This window comes from Lacerta agilis, chromosome 14 (assembly GCF_009819535.1).
Source record: "Lacerta agilis isolate rLacAgi1 chromosome 14, rLacAgi1.pri, whole genome shotgun sequence".
NCBI classification, from domain to species: domain Eukaryota; kingdom Metazoa; phylum Chordata; class Lepidosauria; order Squamata; family Lacertidae; genus Lacerta; species Lacerta agilis.
In genome coordinates this window covers 11,965,392-11,979,345 of record NC_046325.1, presented here as the reverse complement: position 1 = coordinate 11,979,345, position 13,954 = coordinate 11,965,392, and the positions used below count along the sequence as shown (strand labels likewise).

The 13,954-nt window shown below is 44.0% G+C and overlaps 2 protein-coding genes across 2 annotated transcripts; both read right to left on the bottom strand.

The window, feature by feature from the left end:
• Positions 1-4,636: 4,636 nt before the first annotated feature.
• LOC117057470 (olfactory receptor 11G2-like) lies at positions 4,637-8,293 on the bottom strand. Its single transcript, XM_033168318.1, has 2 exons — positions 8,264-8,293; positions 4,637-5,584 (listed from the first exon to the last, which is right to left on the bottom strand). Exons 1-2 carry the CDS (start codon positions 8,291-8,293, stop codon positions 4,637-4,639), a joined length of 978 nt encoding a protein of 325 aa, XP_033024209.1.
• Positions 8,294-10,448: 2,155 nt separating this feature from the next.
• LOC117057469 (olfactory receptor 11H6-like) lies at positions 10,449-13,946 on the bottom strand. Its single transcript, XM_033168317.1, has 2 exons — positions 13,026-13,946; positions 10,449-10,517 (listed from the first exon to the last, which is right to left on the bottom strand). Exons 1-2 carry the CDS (start codon positions 13,944-13,946, stop codon positions 10,449-10,451), a joined length of 990 nt encoding a protein of 329 aa, XP_033024208.1.
• Positions 13,947-13,954: the final 8 nt, after the last annotated feature.

The window sequence follows — 13,954 nt, the reverse complement described above, 5'->3', positions numbered from 1 at the left end:
CGTACAAAATCAAGCAGTGTTAACATGTGCCCTGTGCACAGGTACGTATTTACGACGGGCTCCTCATTTAGGATGCCCTAACATGGTAGCAGCTTTATTGTGGTGGGTGATCTCATTGGAGGTGGAATACACTTCAGCCCTTGAACAGCTGTGTGGAGAATGGAGTGATCCTAAAGTACAGATGTTGACCTTGTTATAAAAAACAAACGGGTTGAAGAGCAATGCTGGAGGAACTACATAGTCTACCACCTGCACTAATCCCATAATTACCACAGTCCAGCATGGAGACTTTGAGTTTCACTACAGCCATACATGATTGTGTGTGGCTTGCAAAACTTGAGTACGTCTATAAGACTTTAAAAAATCCCTGCAGATATTTAGCGAGTTACTTGATGCTCAAGTTTTCTCCCATATCCCCCATCCTTTATGTTCTGATGCCCCCTAGTGCCTGCATAGAGTTTTATTTTTGTAAATGTGCCTCAATTTAACAGAAATATAGGGAGAGCATTTTTAATCCATGACACTTTGTAAAGGCTTAAAAAAGTGTAGATCCAAACTACACTTTTTAAAGCCTTTAAAAACAGCTGGGGAGGGGAGAAGATTTGGATTGGACATATAATAGGTACCATTTCACTAGTGAAAACCATCCCTCTAAATACTAGCTTGCCTCCCCATGCAGAACAAAACTGGTGCACAGAAGATAAATTTAGCTTCTATCACCTGTACTCTGCTGGGGAAAGTGGCTGAATTTTCCCTCAATTTCAAAGAGTTCCTGCTGATTCATTTGAGCAGAACTCACTCCCTTCAACCAACAACAGAGCAAGGTGACTTTTCTATGACCTCGAGTGGTCGAACTGCAACCGCATCTCGACTCCTCCATTAAAATCACTCCACTTTGGCACCACGAGAAGGAAATGCTGTAGTTACTGCAAACAGATCATCTTCTAAATTGCCTCCCGCAGGGTAGCCCAACAAAACTTGCCAGAAAAGTTCCTATCCAGGCACCAGCTAATTAGGCCAATATGGTTTTCCCTCTGATCTAACTCTGCCGGAAGCTTCTGAAGCTGAGGCCTCCTGAGGAAATGGCTTCCTAAACTGGGAATTGGAGTGATGTGTGCAGTCGCTGCTTAGAAGAATGTGAGAGGAAAAGGGTAGATTCAAGCCAATACATTTGGTCCTTGCAAAAATAATCCACTCTAGACTTTTGAAGTATGGCATTTCGCCATCTGAGGTCATGAAGTTAGATCTCACCTTAGCCAAAAGGGTAGTCGGGCAACGATTGGATGATGTAGATTCACAGCAAAACCTTGCAACTGGTGGCGGGACTTGTTCCCCATTGAATCTAGGCATTATGCCAACCTCCCAGATTCCATCATATTTGTCTACTTTATCTGTAGCATTACATAGATTTGCTTTTGCTAAAGCAAGATTTAACGCATTTCCATCAAATGTTATGAGTCATAGGTTTTCAAATGGCAAAATTTCAGTCCTATGTACGTGCGATAACAAATCAATAGAGTCGCTCCGTCACATATTATTTAAATGCCCATTACAGTGGTGCCCCGCTAGACGAAAATAATTCGTCTAGCGGGTTTTTCGTCTAGCGAAGCAGCAATGACAGCCGCGCTTTCGCTAAACAAACAAACAAAAAAAAGACGAAAATTTTTCATCTTGCGAGGCAGCCCCATAGACTTTTTCGTCTAGCGGGGCAGCCTTCCGCTAGACGAATGCCTTCGTCTAGCAAGTTTTTCGTCTTGAGAGGCATTCGTCTAGCGGGGCACCACTGTATATATCTTACCCCGGACCAGAATTTTGAACCCAGTTATTTTGGAAATTGCTGATAATCCTTCTGAAATACAATTGGCTTGCTTGATCCCCCAAAGAACATTACAGGTTGCTAGATTCTTGATTTCAGTTATCTCATATAAAAGACGCCATGGAACACTCCAAGAATATTGATATTATATTATTCAATTAATTAACAAGCGCCATCTTTTTACTTCTTTTATCTTTATCAAGTCTTTCAAGTCTAAGTAAAGCTGCGCAATTGAATACTTAATTATAAATAGACGTCGATCTGAGAGCCAGTGTGGTGTAGTGGTTAAGAGCGGTTGACTCGTAATCTGGGGAACCGGGTTTGCGTCTCTGCTCCTCTACATACAGCTTGGGCTGGTCACACTTCTCTGAAGTCTCTCAGCCCCACTCACCTCACAGAGTGTTTGTTGTGGGGGAGGAAGGGAAAGGAGAATGTTAGCCGCTTTGAGACTCCTTCGGCACAAAGCGGGATATCAAATCCAAACTCCTCCTCCTCCTCTTCTTCTTCTAATGAGGCTTGGCACAGAAAAACAATTGTAGGTATTAAGAAGAAGAAAAAAGAACGTGTCAATCACCTCCATAATCCAAACACCATGATGAGAATCTCTTTGAAGTCCGAGCTTAAACACCAGGGGCTGTGCAGTTCTGCAGTTTTTTTTCTCAGTCTTCTTCGGTCCAGACTGTGTGTTTTTATTGTCCAAATCTAATTATTTTATCAAACAGATATTTCCGGCTTATGAGAGTGACTTCGGAGAGTTCCAGCCATGTCATGCTCTGGGACCCAGCGTCCTGCTGCTTGCACCTTGATGCAAGCTGACAATCTCGGATGGTCTGTGGGTCTACGAGACAGTCCTCCCCCACCCTGGGAAGTCTGCCAGGGCTTATTACCCCCATATCAACCCTGAATTACCAGCATGGCTGAGGTCCGATCATGTGGGAGCCAGCCATTTCTCACTGCCGGAAACAGGAATCTCTTTGTTAAGATTAGTTCCTGGTGTCCCCTTTAATCCCTCTTAAAAGAACAAAGGCACAAAAGTCTTTCTGAGTAAAGTAACAAAAAGTTTACTGACATTTCAGTTCACGATATGATCCCTGAAAGGCAGGCTTTGCTTAGCGGTTATGTAATAAACGGTGAGTTCATCTCATAGGGAGACTGAACTCATGTGCTGCTGGCTGAGAGCCAGCAGGCAGCAAAATTACATTAAGACAAAAAAATGACCGCAGGAGAGCAGCATGGCGGCAAAAGTACAGCAAGACAATAGAAAGACAAAAACTAGACTGCAACTGAGAAGATGGCTGCATGACTCAGCTCTTTTATGGAGACAGCCAGAGCCACGGCCATCTCCCAGGTCACATGCAGGGGGAGGAAGCTCCAGACCAGGGGAACAGGAAGTTACACTGACTGGAAGGTCCCCTGCTTGTGCCCACTCTAGGAAATGAAGGAATGTTGAATTTGACTGCACCAATGGATTACATCCCAAAAGAAGGAACCGGAGAAGGTGGAGACTTAGAGAGTCGTGGGAAGGTGGGGACCTTCAGTCCTCACAACTGCCTCATTTGGGCAAGACCTACTGGGAAGAGCTGCTGTGCTCACTAGGCCTCACTGCTTTTGTTTCTTTGAATGACGAGTTAGCTTCACAGACACCTTGTGAGTTATTGCTGACCTGCTCCCCAACTCCCGCCTTGACATATGTTTATATATGTGCTTTATTCACTGAGCCTCACATATTGTCTGAAGCCTCTCTCACCCCTATATTGCAGGCAAATCATGAACCAGCTTATGATGAAATGATAAATAATACAGTACTGAACATTATTATGTATAGGATACGGCACTGTACAGGTATCACCACAATACAGTCATACCTCTGGTTACGTTCGCTGTGGGTTGCGTTTTTGCAGGTTGTGAAAGCGTCAAACCCGGAAGTGTTTACTTCTGGGTTTCGCCGCACGTGCACGCACAGAAGCATTCTGCACAGAAGCATTCATGCACAGAAGAGCGATATTGCGCTTTTGCGCATGTGCGATATCACCGCTAGGGATGCGGACTTTTTGGGGTGCAAATGGCACCCCAGAACGGATCATGTCCGCAACCCAAGGTACCACTGTATATAGCGGCTGAGTACTCACCACACATTTAAATCACATTTAACACATGGGAGTTCCAGCAAAGAAACAATTGTTTGGGAACTGGGAGCTGTTAAGGGTGCTGGCAACTGCAGCTCTGTAAGGAGTGAACAAAGGTTCCCAGGATTCTTTGGGGGAAGCAATGTGCTTCAAAGGTGTTTGTATGGAGCCAGTATCTCAAATTCATCACCTTCAGCTAGGGACGGATGGTTTCTTGAGCGTCTCATTTATCCAATATTAGGTTCTGATTGTCATGTTTCTTTGTCAGTTTGCAATTTTATTCTATTTTTAAAGAAAAAAATGTCATCATGAACAATCATTATCATTTTAGTGTGCATTGCTAGTAATGTACACCTTTGGACATCTATTTCCCATATTAAACTTTTTTTTAATAACATTTTATAAGTTATTTTTACCTAGCATATGCATTTTATCAACACTGTCCCCTAATATATGTACGTTTATGGACATGTTTTTAGTTGGAGAGCAAAATTCATGCGATTTCAAAAGCTAGTTGTGTTTGGTTTCACATGATGTTATTTTGGGAAACGGGAATGAGGTAAGTTTGCTTTTAAATGCCGTCTGAACCCCTCCTCTCCTGTTTCTAGCCATTCCAACCATGGTAGCTCCTACAGAGGAAAAGGCCCCGATCTCTTGGCCAAGGTCCAAACCAACCACCCGTGGATCAGAGCCCCTAATTTCCCTGGAACAGCGTCCTCCTTAAGGCGTTTTTCATCTCTTTGTTCCTCAGGCTGTAGATAACTGGGTTGAGCAAGGGGGTCAGCACAGAATAGAAGAGGGTCACCACCTTGTTGCTTCCACCTGAAGCTTCGGGAGCCACGTAGGTGACCATGATGGAGCCGTAGAAAAGGCCCACCACTGCCAAGTGGGAGGTGCAAGTAGAGAAGGCCTTCTTCCTCGAGGCGGCGGAAGGTAGCCGCACCACTGCCTTGAGGACCGCCGCGTAGGAGCACATGATGAAGAGGAAGGGTCCAAAGATGGCAATCGAGCTGAGGCTGTAGAAGGTCATCTCTGTGTTGGGGGCTGGCACACAGGAGGAAGCCAGCAGCGGACCTGGGTCGCAGATGAAATGATCGAGGGTGTTTGGGCCACAGAAATAGAGCTTGGAAATCAGCACGATGGGCGCCAGGAACCACAGGAAACCGGACGCCCAACAGAAAGCTGATAGGGAGCAGCAAACCTGGGGGGACATGAGCAACGGGTAACGCAGTGGGTGGCAGATGGCCAGGTAGCGATCCAATGCCATGGCTGCAAGGAGGAAGCTCTCGGTGGTTCCCATAGAGAAGAAGAAGTAGAACTGGAGGAAGCATCCGTTGAAGGAGATGATGCCTGGCAGCCGGGAGGACAGATCCCACAGCATCCGAGGCGCCGTGGTGGTTACGTAGCACATCTCTAAGCTGGAGAAGTTCCCCAGGAGGATGTACATGGGCAAGCGGGTGAGGCGAGAGTCCCGGAGGACGGCCCACACGATGCACAGGTTCCCCACCAAGGTGAAGGCATAGCAAATGGACAGCAAAGAGCAAAGGAGCAGGCGGGAGGCAGGCGAGAGGGACGGGAAGCCCATGAGGACAAACCCCACCATCAGGCTGGTGTCGTTGGCTTGGTCCAAAGGGTGCTGCCCCTGTTGACATGGGGGGGGGGAAGGAGAAATGGTTAACTTTTGCTAGGGAAGGTTTTTAGCCTGGCCAGATGGCACACACACTGACCTCACAGTCCTCCTCTGCTTCCCCCCTCCCTGTCAATTTCTGGATGGATGTAAACAAGATTATATGGTTAGGGTTAAAGAAAGCTGGCAAGTGTTCAAAGAGAACAAAAATGAAACATGTTGTGAGGATAGGACTGAGAATTGGTAGGGTTAGCAATTTGAGGGGCAGGGGGAAGAAAGAGGTGGAGAATATGCATTATAATTATATATTCATTTTCTTACCGTTCACTTATTTTCTCTCTAATTAATATTGTACATTGTCTATTATATATTTGTAGCCATGATATTATTAATATTATTATCATCATCTGTGCTTTTTTTCCTGGAAAAATGTAGGGGAACTCACCACAAAGTTTGTCTGCTTATTGCAGTGGCTAAATGTAAGATGTGATTAATAAACTTAAGCCGTCAATGATCTGGATCAGAAATGGCCACAACTTTATTGATTACAGACATAGGTGGATTTTTGGCTCAGGCATTGGGTGTATATCTGTCCCAGTGCCCTCAGACATAAAAATAAAATAAAATTTAATTTTTAAAAGGTAAGGGAACTCAGTTCTCCTGCTCACCCCCCCCCCGATCATAATCACCATCTTACCATTCTACAGGTAGTTTGTTGATTGCCTCTGATTTTAACATTTTACATGTGCTAATTATATATAGACATTATAGTAAAGTGCTTTGATTTTTTTAAAAATGATATAGCATATAATATAAAAAATAAATATTTCAAATACATTCGTACATTAAATGAAATGATAGTAAAAAGCAGAAAATGTTCGAACTTGTATGGAAGGTGGGAACCGCCTTGAACATTCTTTTTAAAGTTTTCATTCATAATAACATTTAATTGCCACATTTTGGCTCTAAAAGGGGCCCTGAAAGTGACTTAAAATGAACTAATTCTGAGAAGAATTAAAGTCCCAGTTGCCATTACACAAATCTGAGATTGCTTCTGTTGCTGTTGCAGTTTTAAACTTGCGTGGTGATATTCGGACAGGTCAGTTTGTTTAGTTATGGTAGTTTATTGAATCACTTCCTACAATAGAATGTCCCAAAGTGATATTCAAGAATAGATTGCAACAATAAAATACAGCGATATAGTAAAGAACTACATAAACATATTAAAAGGATAATCAGAATTTTAAAAAAATTACTTATGAAATCTGAGGCAAAAGAAACATAGTCATACCTAGCATTAGATGTCAGATGAATGCTGATTTACACACACACACACACACACACACACACACACACACACACACCCCTACCTACTTTTCAAGAAAACAGAATTCTCTATTTGTCTGTCTGTCTGATTATTATTATTATTATTATTATTAGAATTTATGTTTGTCTGTATTTTTCTCTCTCTCACGCAAACACTCACACACATAAACACAGAGCACTTTCAACATTTCCAGAAATTTTACTTCTTTCTTTGAGAACATGCTATTTAGTTAATTTATCATCATCATCATCATCATCACCACCACCAACATCATCATCATGTGGCCCCAGTTCCGTTTATTCTCAAAACAACCCTGTAAGGGGAGTTTGAAACAGTGACTGGCCCAGAGTCACTTAGCAGGGTTTGTGACTAAGCAGAGATTTGAAGCTGGGGTCCATACATTTCAAGCACTCTTATGCCACTTTGACAATCATGACCAAAAACGTATAAAGAACTCAGCCGTGACAATCCCTGAAACGAGATGGAGATACTATAAGGATATAAACCCAAACGGGTTTATATCCTTATAGTATCTCCATCTCGTTTCAGGGATTGTCACGGCTGAGTTCTTTATACGTTTTTGGTCATTATATCCTGTGACTGTTTATTGTCTTTTTGGTTTTTTTTGGTCACTTTGACAATCATGGCTCCCCCCAAAGAATCTTGGGAACTGTAGTTCACTAAAGGTGCCCAAAGCTGCTGGGAGCTGTCACAGAACTACATTTCCCAGCACCCTTAACAAACTACAGTTCCCAGGATTGTTTGGGGGAAGCAATGAGCGTAAAAGCGGTCGAAGTACTTTAAATGTATGGCGTAGAAGTGGCCTGGGTCTCCCCAGTCTGAATCCAAGAGTCTGACATCCAAGGCTCTCACATCCCACTACCCAAGCCATGATATGCAATCAGATCTTTTGGGATAAGATTTTGGGGCCATTCTGTCAAAGACAACCCCAAACACATTTCCTACCTCAATCAGTTGCTTCAGGGAGGAACCATAGCTGACTGACAGAGAACATGGTTTACTTGCAGTAAGAACGAGCTTCCCTTCCTCATATCTCTAGTTAAAAAGATCTGGTGCAGGTGCTAGGAAGGATCTCTGACAGGATCCTGCAGAACCGCTGGCAATCAGAATAAGCAGTAGTTGGCTAAATGGGCAATATAGTCTAATCTGGATTAAAGCAGCTCCCTGTGCCTGTGTACACAGAGGACACAAAAAAGGCTATTTCATGTATAATGAAGACTTGTCATCTTATCTTATTGCAGTATCCAGTTTGACTGCTATTGCCAGACTACTTTATATTTACAAATAAGACTTAAAAGCAATACTCAGCTGAGGACAAGGAAGAAATATGTAACAAAATTCCTTACCGCATGTTTGGGCAGATTCAAGGACGACATCTGTCATGTTAATTTGTTAAATTCAGATGTCGTGCATGGGAAAACTGGAAGCGGAAGGGGGAAAGTAGCAATCAGTTGAATTACACACATACATATTTGCATATGATTATAGCAAGAAACGCACAATGCATTAATTCGTATTTTATAGTTGTCAAACATGCACAGAGCTTTGGATCTAGGCAAACCTCAAGTTTACAACTTCAGTAAAGCCTAGGCTTATAAGGACCAGTGGTCTGAAGATACATGCAGATACCACCTTGCTAAAGCTAAGCAAGTTTCAGTTGGGTGTGTGTGCCTGGATGGGACCTGAGAAACCAGGGTTCAGATCCCTATTTGGCCATTAAGCTCCTTGGGTGACCTTCTGTCGGTCACCAGCTCCCAGCCTAAGATACCTCACAGGGTTGTTGTGAGGATAACGTGGAGAGAGGGAGAATCATGTGAGCTCCTTGGAGCAAAGGTGACAAATAAATGCAATAAATGAAATACTACTACTACTACTACTACTACTACTACTAAAAATGATGGAACCCAAGCTGTGATTCTTCCATTAGAAGTAATTCCTGCATAGCAGAGGGTTGGACCAGATGACCATTTGGGTCCCTTCCAGCTCTACAGTTCTATGGCTACATGGCAGAAAAATAGGGCATGAAAATAAACAGGCTATAGGTATGCATCATTGGAGCTTTCTATCCCTCTCCTTCTCCCCTGTCTTCAGAATTTCAGGCAATGCTCAGGTGCAGGCACAACCAATACTTCTGTTTACAGTTCTGGCAGAAGGAAAGTGGGACCATCTTCTAGGTTAGAGAAGTGGAATTCCTCCCGAGTCCATCAGGTGCCCATCGTTTTATGTTGCTTCCTTGAAGGACAGTAGGGTGCAGTGGTTAGAATAGGGAAGACCCCTCCCTCCCTCCCCACCTCGTTTTGCAGAATAGCTGCCTACGTAGGCTGAGGACTTTGGACAGAGGGAGAGTGGAAACAAGCAAACATGCCTTACCTCTCCTGAATACTTCTCTGCTAGCATGACCCTGTCTTTAGTTCCAAAGTACTGGCCGGTGAAAGGAGGCTGTTATGTCAGCTCCTCAGGCCAGAGCCTCAGGGGACCCTTATCTCCAGAGGGTGATGGGGAAGCAAAGATCCGGATAGTGATGGTTGCTTTAGCAGAGCTGTGCTAAGATTCTGCAGGTGAGCTGAGGAAGAAAGAACATTGTATGCTTGCTGGAGAGAGACCAGGAAGGATTTCTCCAGATCTGGAGCACTTACCAGATGACATTTGGAGTTGCTGCTATAATGGCTTTTTTTGCAGTAGGCATGGCTTCTCTTTGACTGTTTAAAAATGCAAAAATAAAACCCAAACAACGGGATATTATTATTATTACCCCATCAAAGGTGGCTGTGGAGTGTGCTATGTTCCCATGTCTTTTATCGAGGGGCTTACAGTGGTTTTTCTTATCAGTAGTATTTATATTGACCACCCAATGACAGGTGGGTGGGACAACTCACCGGTCAATCACATGGCATCATCATTATAGCACAAGATTGATATGTGGGCTGTTCTGTCCACCTGTCAAATTTCTTTGCACTGGTTGTTGGGCACTTGGGAACCAAAGTACAAAGGGTATTATCAGCGATGTTGTGGTATTTTGGGAAATGTCAAGCCTAGAGCTGGGAAAACGCTTCTTTCTCCTGCCCATCACCTGGTTCTAGACATCTGCTGTGCAAAAGAGTTCTCCCCCACACAGCCAATGCCTGCCGAATCCAGGTTTCTTTCTCCCTCTGCCATCAGCTGATGGGAGACAGAAATAAGCCTGCCTTTTGCTGGCATCCTAAAAAGAAATTGCAGCACAAACATTTCCTACAATAAGGCAGGGGAGGCCAATTTCTTGGAGTAAATATTGTTGTGCACCACCCCATTCTCTGAGCGGTGTGAGATTCCAAGGATTCCAGGCGCTTACCCAGGGTTCGTGTTTCCTTTTGGAAGCGAGGCACAGCAGAGACTGTAGTGTCTTTATGATATATGGTTTATTTACACATGCAGACCACCTGATCCTACAATGGAGGGGTTCACAGTAAGCCCAAGACGGCCTTACTTCTTCCAGAGCCACACCCTTGGATTCCAGCAGAAATCAGACTGTCTTCCCAGCTTGCTGCTTTCCATCTAGCTCACATCACTGCAAGTCTCAACTCCCAGCTCTGACTTTATTCTTCTAACTATCCGCAAGTTGAGGGAGGGCTCCCAGCCATTTGCCATCTCACACAGAGTCCTTAATGGCCCCTTAATGGCCCATCACCATTGATGTTCCCCTTAATGGCCCATCACCCAGGTGATCATCTGACCAAGAAGCTAGCCTGGCTTATATTTGCTGGATCCAGGGGTTAGAAGTCTCTCAACATACAGCTTGCTGCCCCTCCCAAACTCATAACACTATCCATTCCCAAGAACAAGGCATCTGTCCCCAGATGTACAAACAAGCAGCAAAATACAACTTCCCTGTAGAAAAATTACGAATTAGCAAAGGCAGTTAGAACACACATAATCAAAAACAAATAATAAAACAGAGTTACACTTTTAAAACCATCTTAATCCTTTCAGGTAAGTTTCCAGTCCACCAGGATCTCTTCCAGCCTCCCTCCTTCTCCTTGTGTGCACACTCCCATTCACAGTTCTGCACCCCAAAGCAGATTACCCAGTCTCCCTCATTTGGCATCCCCGAAAGGTGAGTTTCAACATGTCTAAGCCAGAATACAAGCCTCAGTACCAGAGTAGCATTATCCAAAGGCCTTGATCATTCTTTCCCTTGTGCCACTGCAGCATGAAGCAGCTGTCAGAAACACACACGTTTATCTGAACAATCCCTAGAAATCATTAAACAGTTCCCATCGCCACAAGCGCCTATTTTCTGTAATGTTAGGAGTTTGGGAGGGTCAGTCTGGATGGTACCCTTGAATCTTTTCCAGGCCCGTGATCCTGTATCCAGTGAGGGCTAGACTCCAGTAGAAGAGGTTGCTGAACTGGTTGGACAAATTTATTTGTAAAACAGTGGCCTTAGTTGGTCACTTAAGTGCCCTCTTCAGTATCTCAAAGAACGACCTAGGTTACAATGGAGAACTGGAGTGAAGTGGGTTGGGTAGAACATATAAAGGGCCATAGAACATATAAAGGCAACAATTTATAATCTACATTGACATTCCTTTTCAATGAGAAGCAGAAACTGTCAGCATCCAGAGGGAGTCTGGAGGCCAGCTGGCTAGCCCCCAGCTGGATCATATCCTTCCATCTGATCTGCTGGACGATCCTCAGTCTCTGATGTGACATAAGTAATCAGCGACCCAGACTTATCTGAAGCCTGGGAACCCTATATTTGCAGAACTGCACAACAGAAATGGCGCGAGAGAGAGGCTTGTGTGAAAGCATATTTACGAGCGGATTTATTGAGCAAAGAAAAACATGTCGGCTCTCCTTTGTCTCCTCAGAGAGAGTCACAAGAGCAAAAGCAAAAGCTATACACAAAGGGAAGTTCCCAGCAATCTGTGCTGGTGTGTAAACAGACATGTGACACACAACAATTCCATGTCTGCAACTTAAGGTGGAATGGAATTTCCTAACAGAAACACCAGTAAGAGACTGCAGTTAAAACGGGAATACTAAAAACCAATGCAGAAAGCTGATCTTTTTTTAAAAGCAGATTTATAAAATGAAATTGGAGCTAAAACATGACCCAAGTCCACAGTCAAGATAAAAACAAATGTACACAAAACCACAATTGCCTTAAAAAACAGTGATAAAATGAATTAAATGTTTAAACAGATATTCAAGCATCCCTTTGATTAGTTACTATTGGCAATGAGATTAGTAATAGCAAGATAATGGTTCCAGTTACATATAGGTAGCCGTGTTGGTCTGCCATAGTCAAAACAAAATATATATAAAAAAATTAAAAATCAGATACCTGAATCTAAATTTAAAAATCAGATACCTGAATCTAAATTTAAAAATCAGATGCCTGAATCTGAATTTAAAGATTCAGATACCTGAATCTGAAGAAATGTGCATGCACACAAAAGCTCATACCAAGAACAAACTTAGTTGGTCTCTAAGGTGCTACTGGAAGGATTTTTTTTTAAAAAAAATATTTTATATTTTGTTTTGAGCAAGCTAATGGATTTTTGTTGGGGAAGGAATATTAATTGCCACACGGTATAAGAAAGTATGGCAGTTAGCTTTGATAGAAAAAAAATGACTAGCAAATTAAACAACAGACTGGCCTACCTTTATTAGGCATACAGCTAAAGAGGACAGGGCATAACCTCCCTCACACTACAAAATTTACTGGCTAGTATAATTTTAAACTATAATTTGTTTATTAACTCAGATAAGTGGCTGGAAACACAATATTTTAGGGGTGCTGGCCGCATGGCCATCTGCAATCTCATCTCCTGGGGAGGGTGGGGTGGGTTGTTTTTTTTAATGAGAAAATAAAAATAGTGAACTAGATATAGGTTATGTCTGTTATCTTCCACCCATTGGCTTGGATGCTAACCATAGTTGTAATGTTCTTTCCTCCCCAGAATCTCTGATCCACTTAGTTTATTTGCTGTTGCATTTGTAGCCCAAGTTACAGGAGGCTTAGAAACCACATTTTACCCTTACAACAACCCCTGTGCAGTAGGGGACGCAGAGGGAGAATCACTTGCTCCCTGAGAACTGCACTTGAGGCCTTCAACATCCTTGAAGCAATGTCCTCTTCAATGCCGCTATCATCTCCTTGTTCCTCAAGCTGTAGATGAGAGGGTTGAGCAGAGGGGTTACCACAGAGTAGAAGAGAGTCACCACCTTATTGCTCCCTCCTGAAGATTCTGGGTTGACATAGGTGACCATGACGGAGCCATAAAACAAGCTGACCACCGCCAGGTGGGAGGTGCAGGTGGAGAATGCTTTGCGTCGGCCTGAGGCGGAAGGGAGCTTTAGCACCTTCTGTAGAATAGTGCCGTAGGATGCTACAATGAAGAGGAAGGTTGCGAAGATGATGATGGAGCTGAGGACGTAGCAGGACATCTGCGTGAGGGGTGCTGGGCTGCAGGAGGCAGCTAGAAGTGGGCCTGGGTCGCAGACAAAATGATCCAGGATGTTGGGGCCACAAAACGGGAGCTGGGAGATTAAGATGATGGGCACGAGAAACCACAGGAAACCAGAGATCCAGCAGCAAGCTGATATGGTGATGCAAAACTGCAGGGACATGAGCATTGGGTAGCGCAGTGGGTGGCAGATGGCCAGGTACCGGTCTAAGGCCATGCTGGAGAGGCATAAACACTCTGTTGCCCCCATGGAGAAGAAGAAATAGAACTGGAAGAAGCAGTCACGGAAGGAGATGATCCCCGGCGGGGATGCCATGTCGATGAGCATCCGAGGTACCGTGGAGGTGACGTAGCACATTTCCAGTCCGGAGAAGTTGCCCAGCAGGATATACATGGGCATGTGGGACAAACGGGTGTCCCTGAGCACAGCCCACAGGATGCTTAGGTTCCCCAGTAGGGTGAAAGCATAGCTGACGGAGAGGAAGGAGCACAGGAGCAAGCGTAATGTGGGCGAGAGGGAGGGGAAGCCCAGGAGGACAAATTCAGTCACTTTCCGGCTGGTAGTGTTGGCCAGATCCATTTGCCGCT

Excerpts from the sequence above, each read along its gene's own strand:
- LOC117057469 (XM_033168317.1), bottom strand. The coding sequence starts at position 13,946 with ATGGATCTGGCCAACACTACCAGCCGGAAAGTGACTGAATTTGTCCTC. Across the intron at positions 10,518-13,025 it reads CGGCATTGAAGAGGACATTG|CTCAACTTGCGGATAGTTAG; the intron begins CTTCAAGGATGT and ends TGGGAGCCCTCC.
- LOC117057470 (XM_033168318.1), bottom strand. The coding sequence starts at position 8,293 with ATGTCGTCCTTGAATCTGCCCAAACATGCG. Across the intron at positions 5,585-8,263 it reads TGAATCTGCCCAAACATGCG|GGGCAGCACCCTTTGGACCA; the intron begins GTAAGGAATTTT and ends CCATGTCAACAG.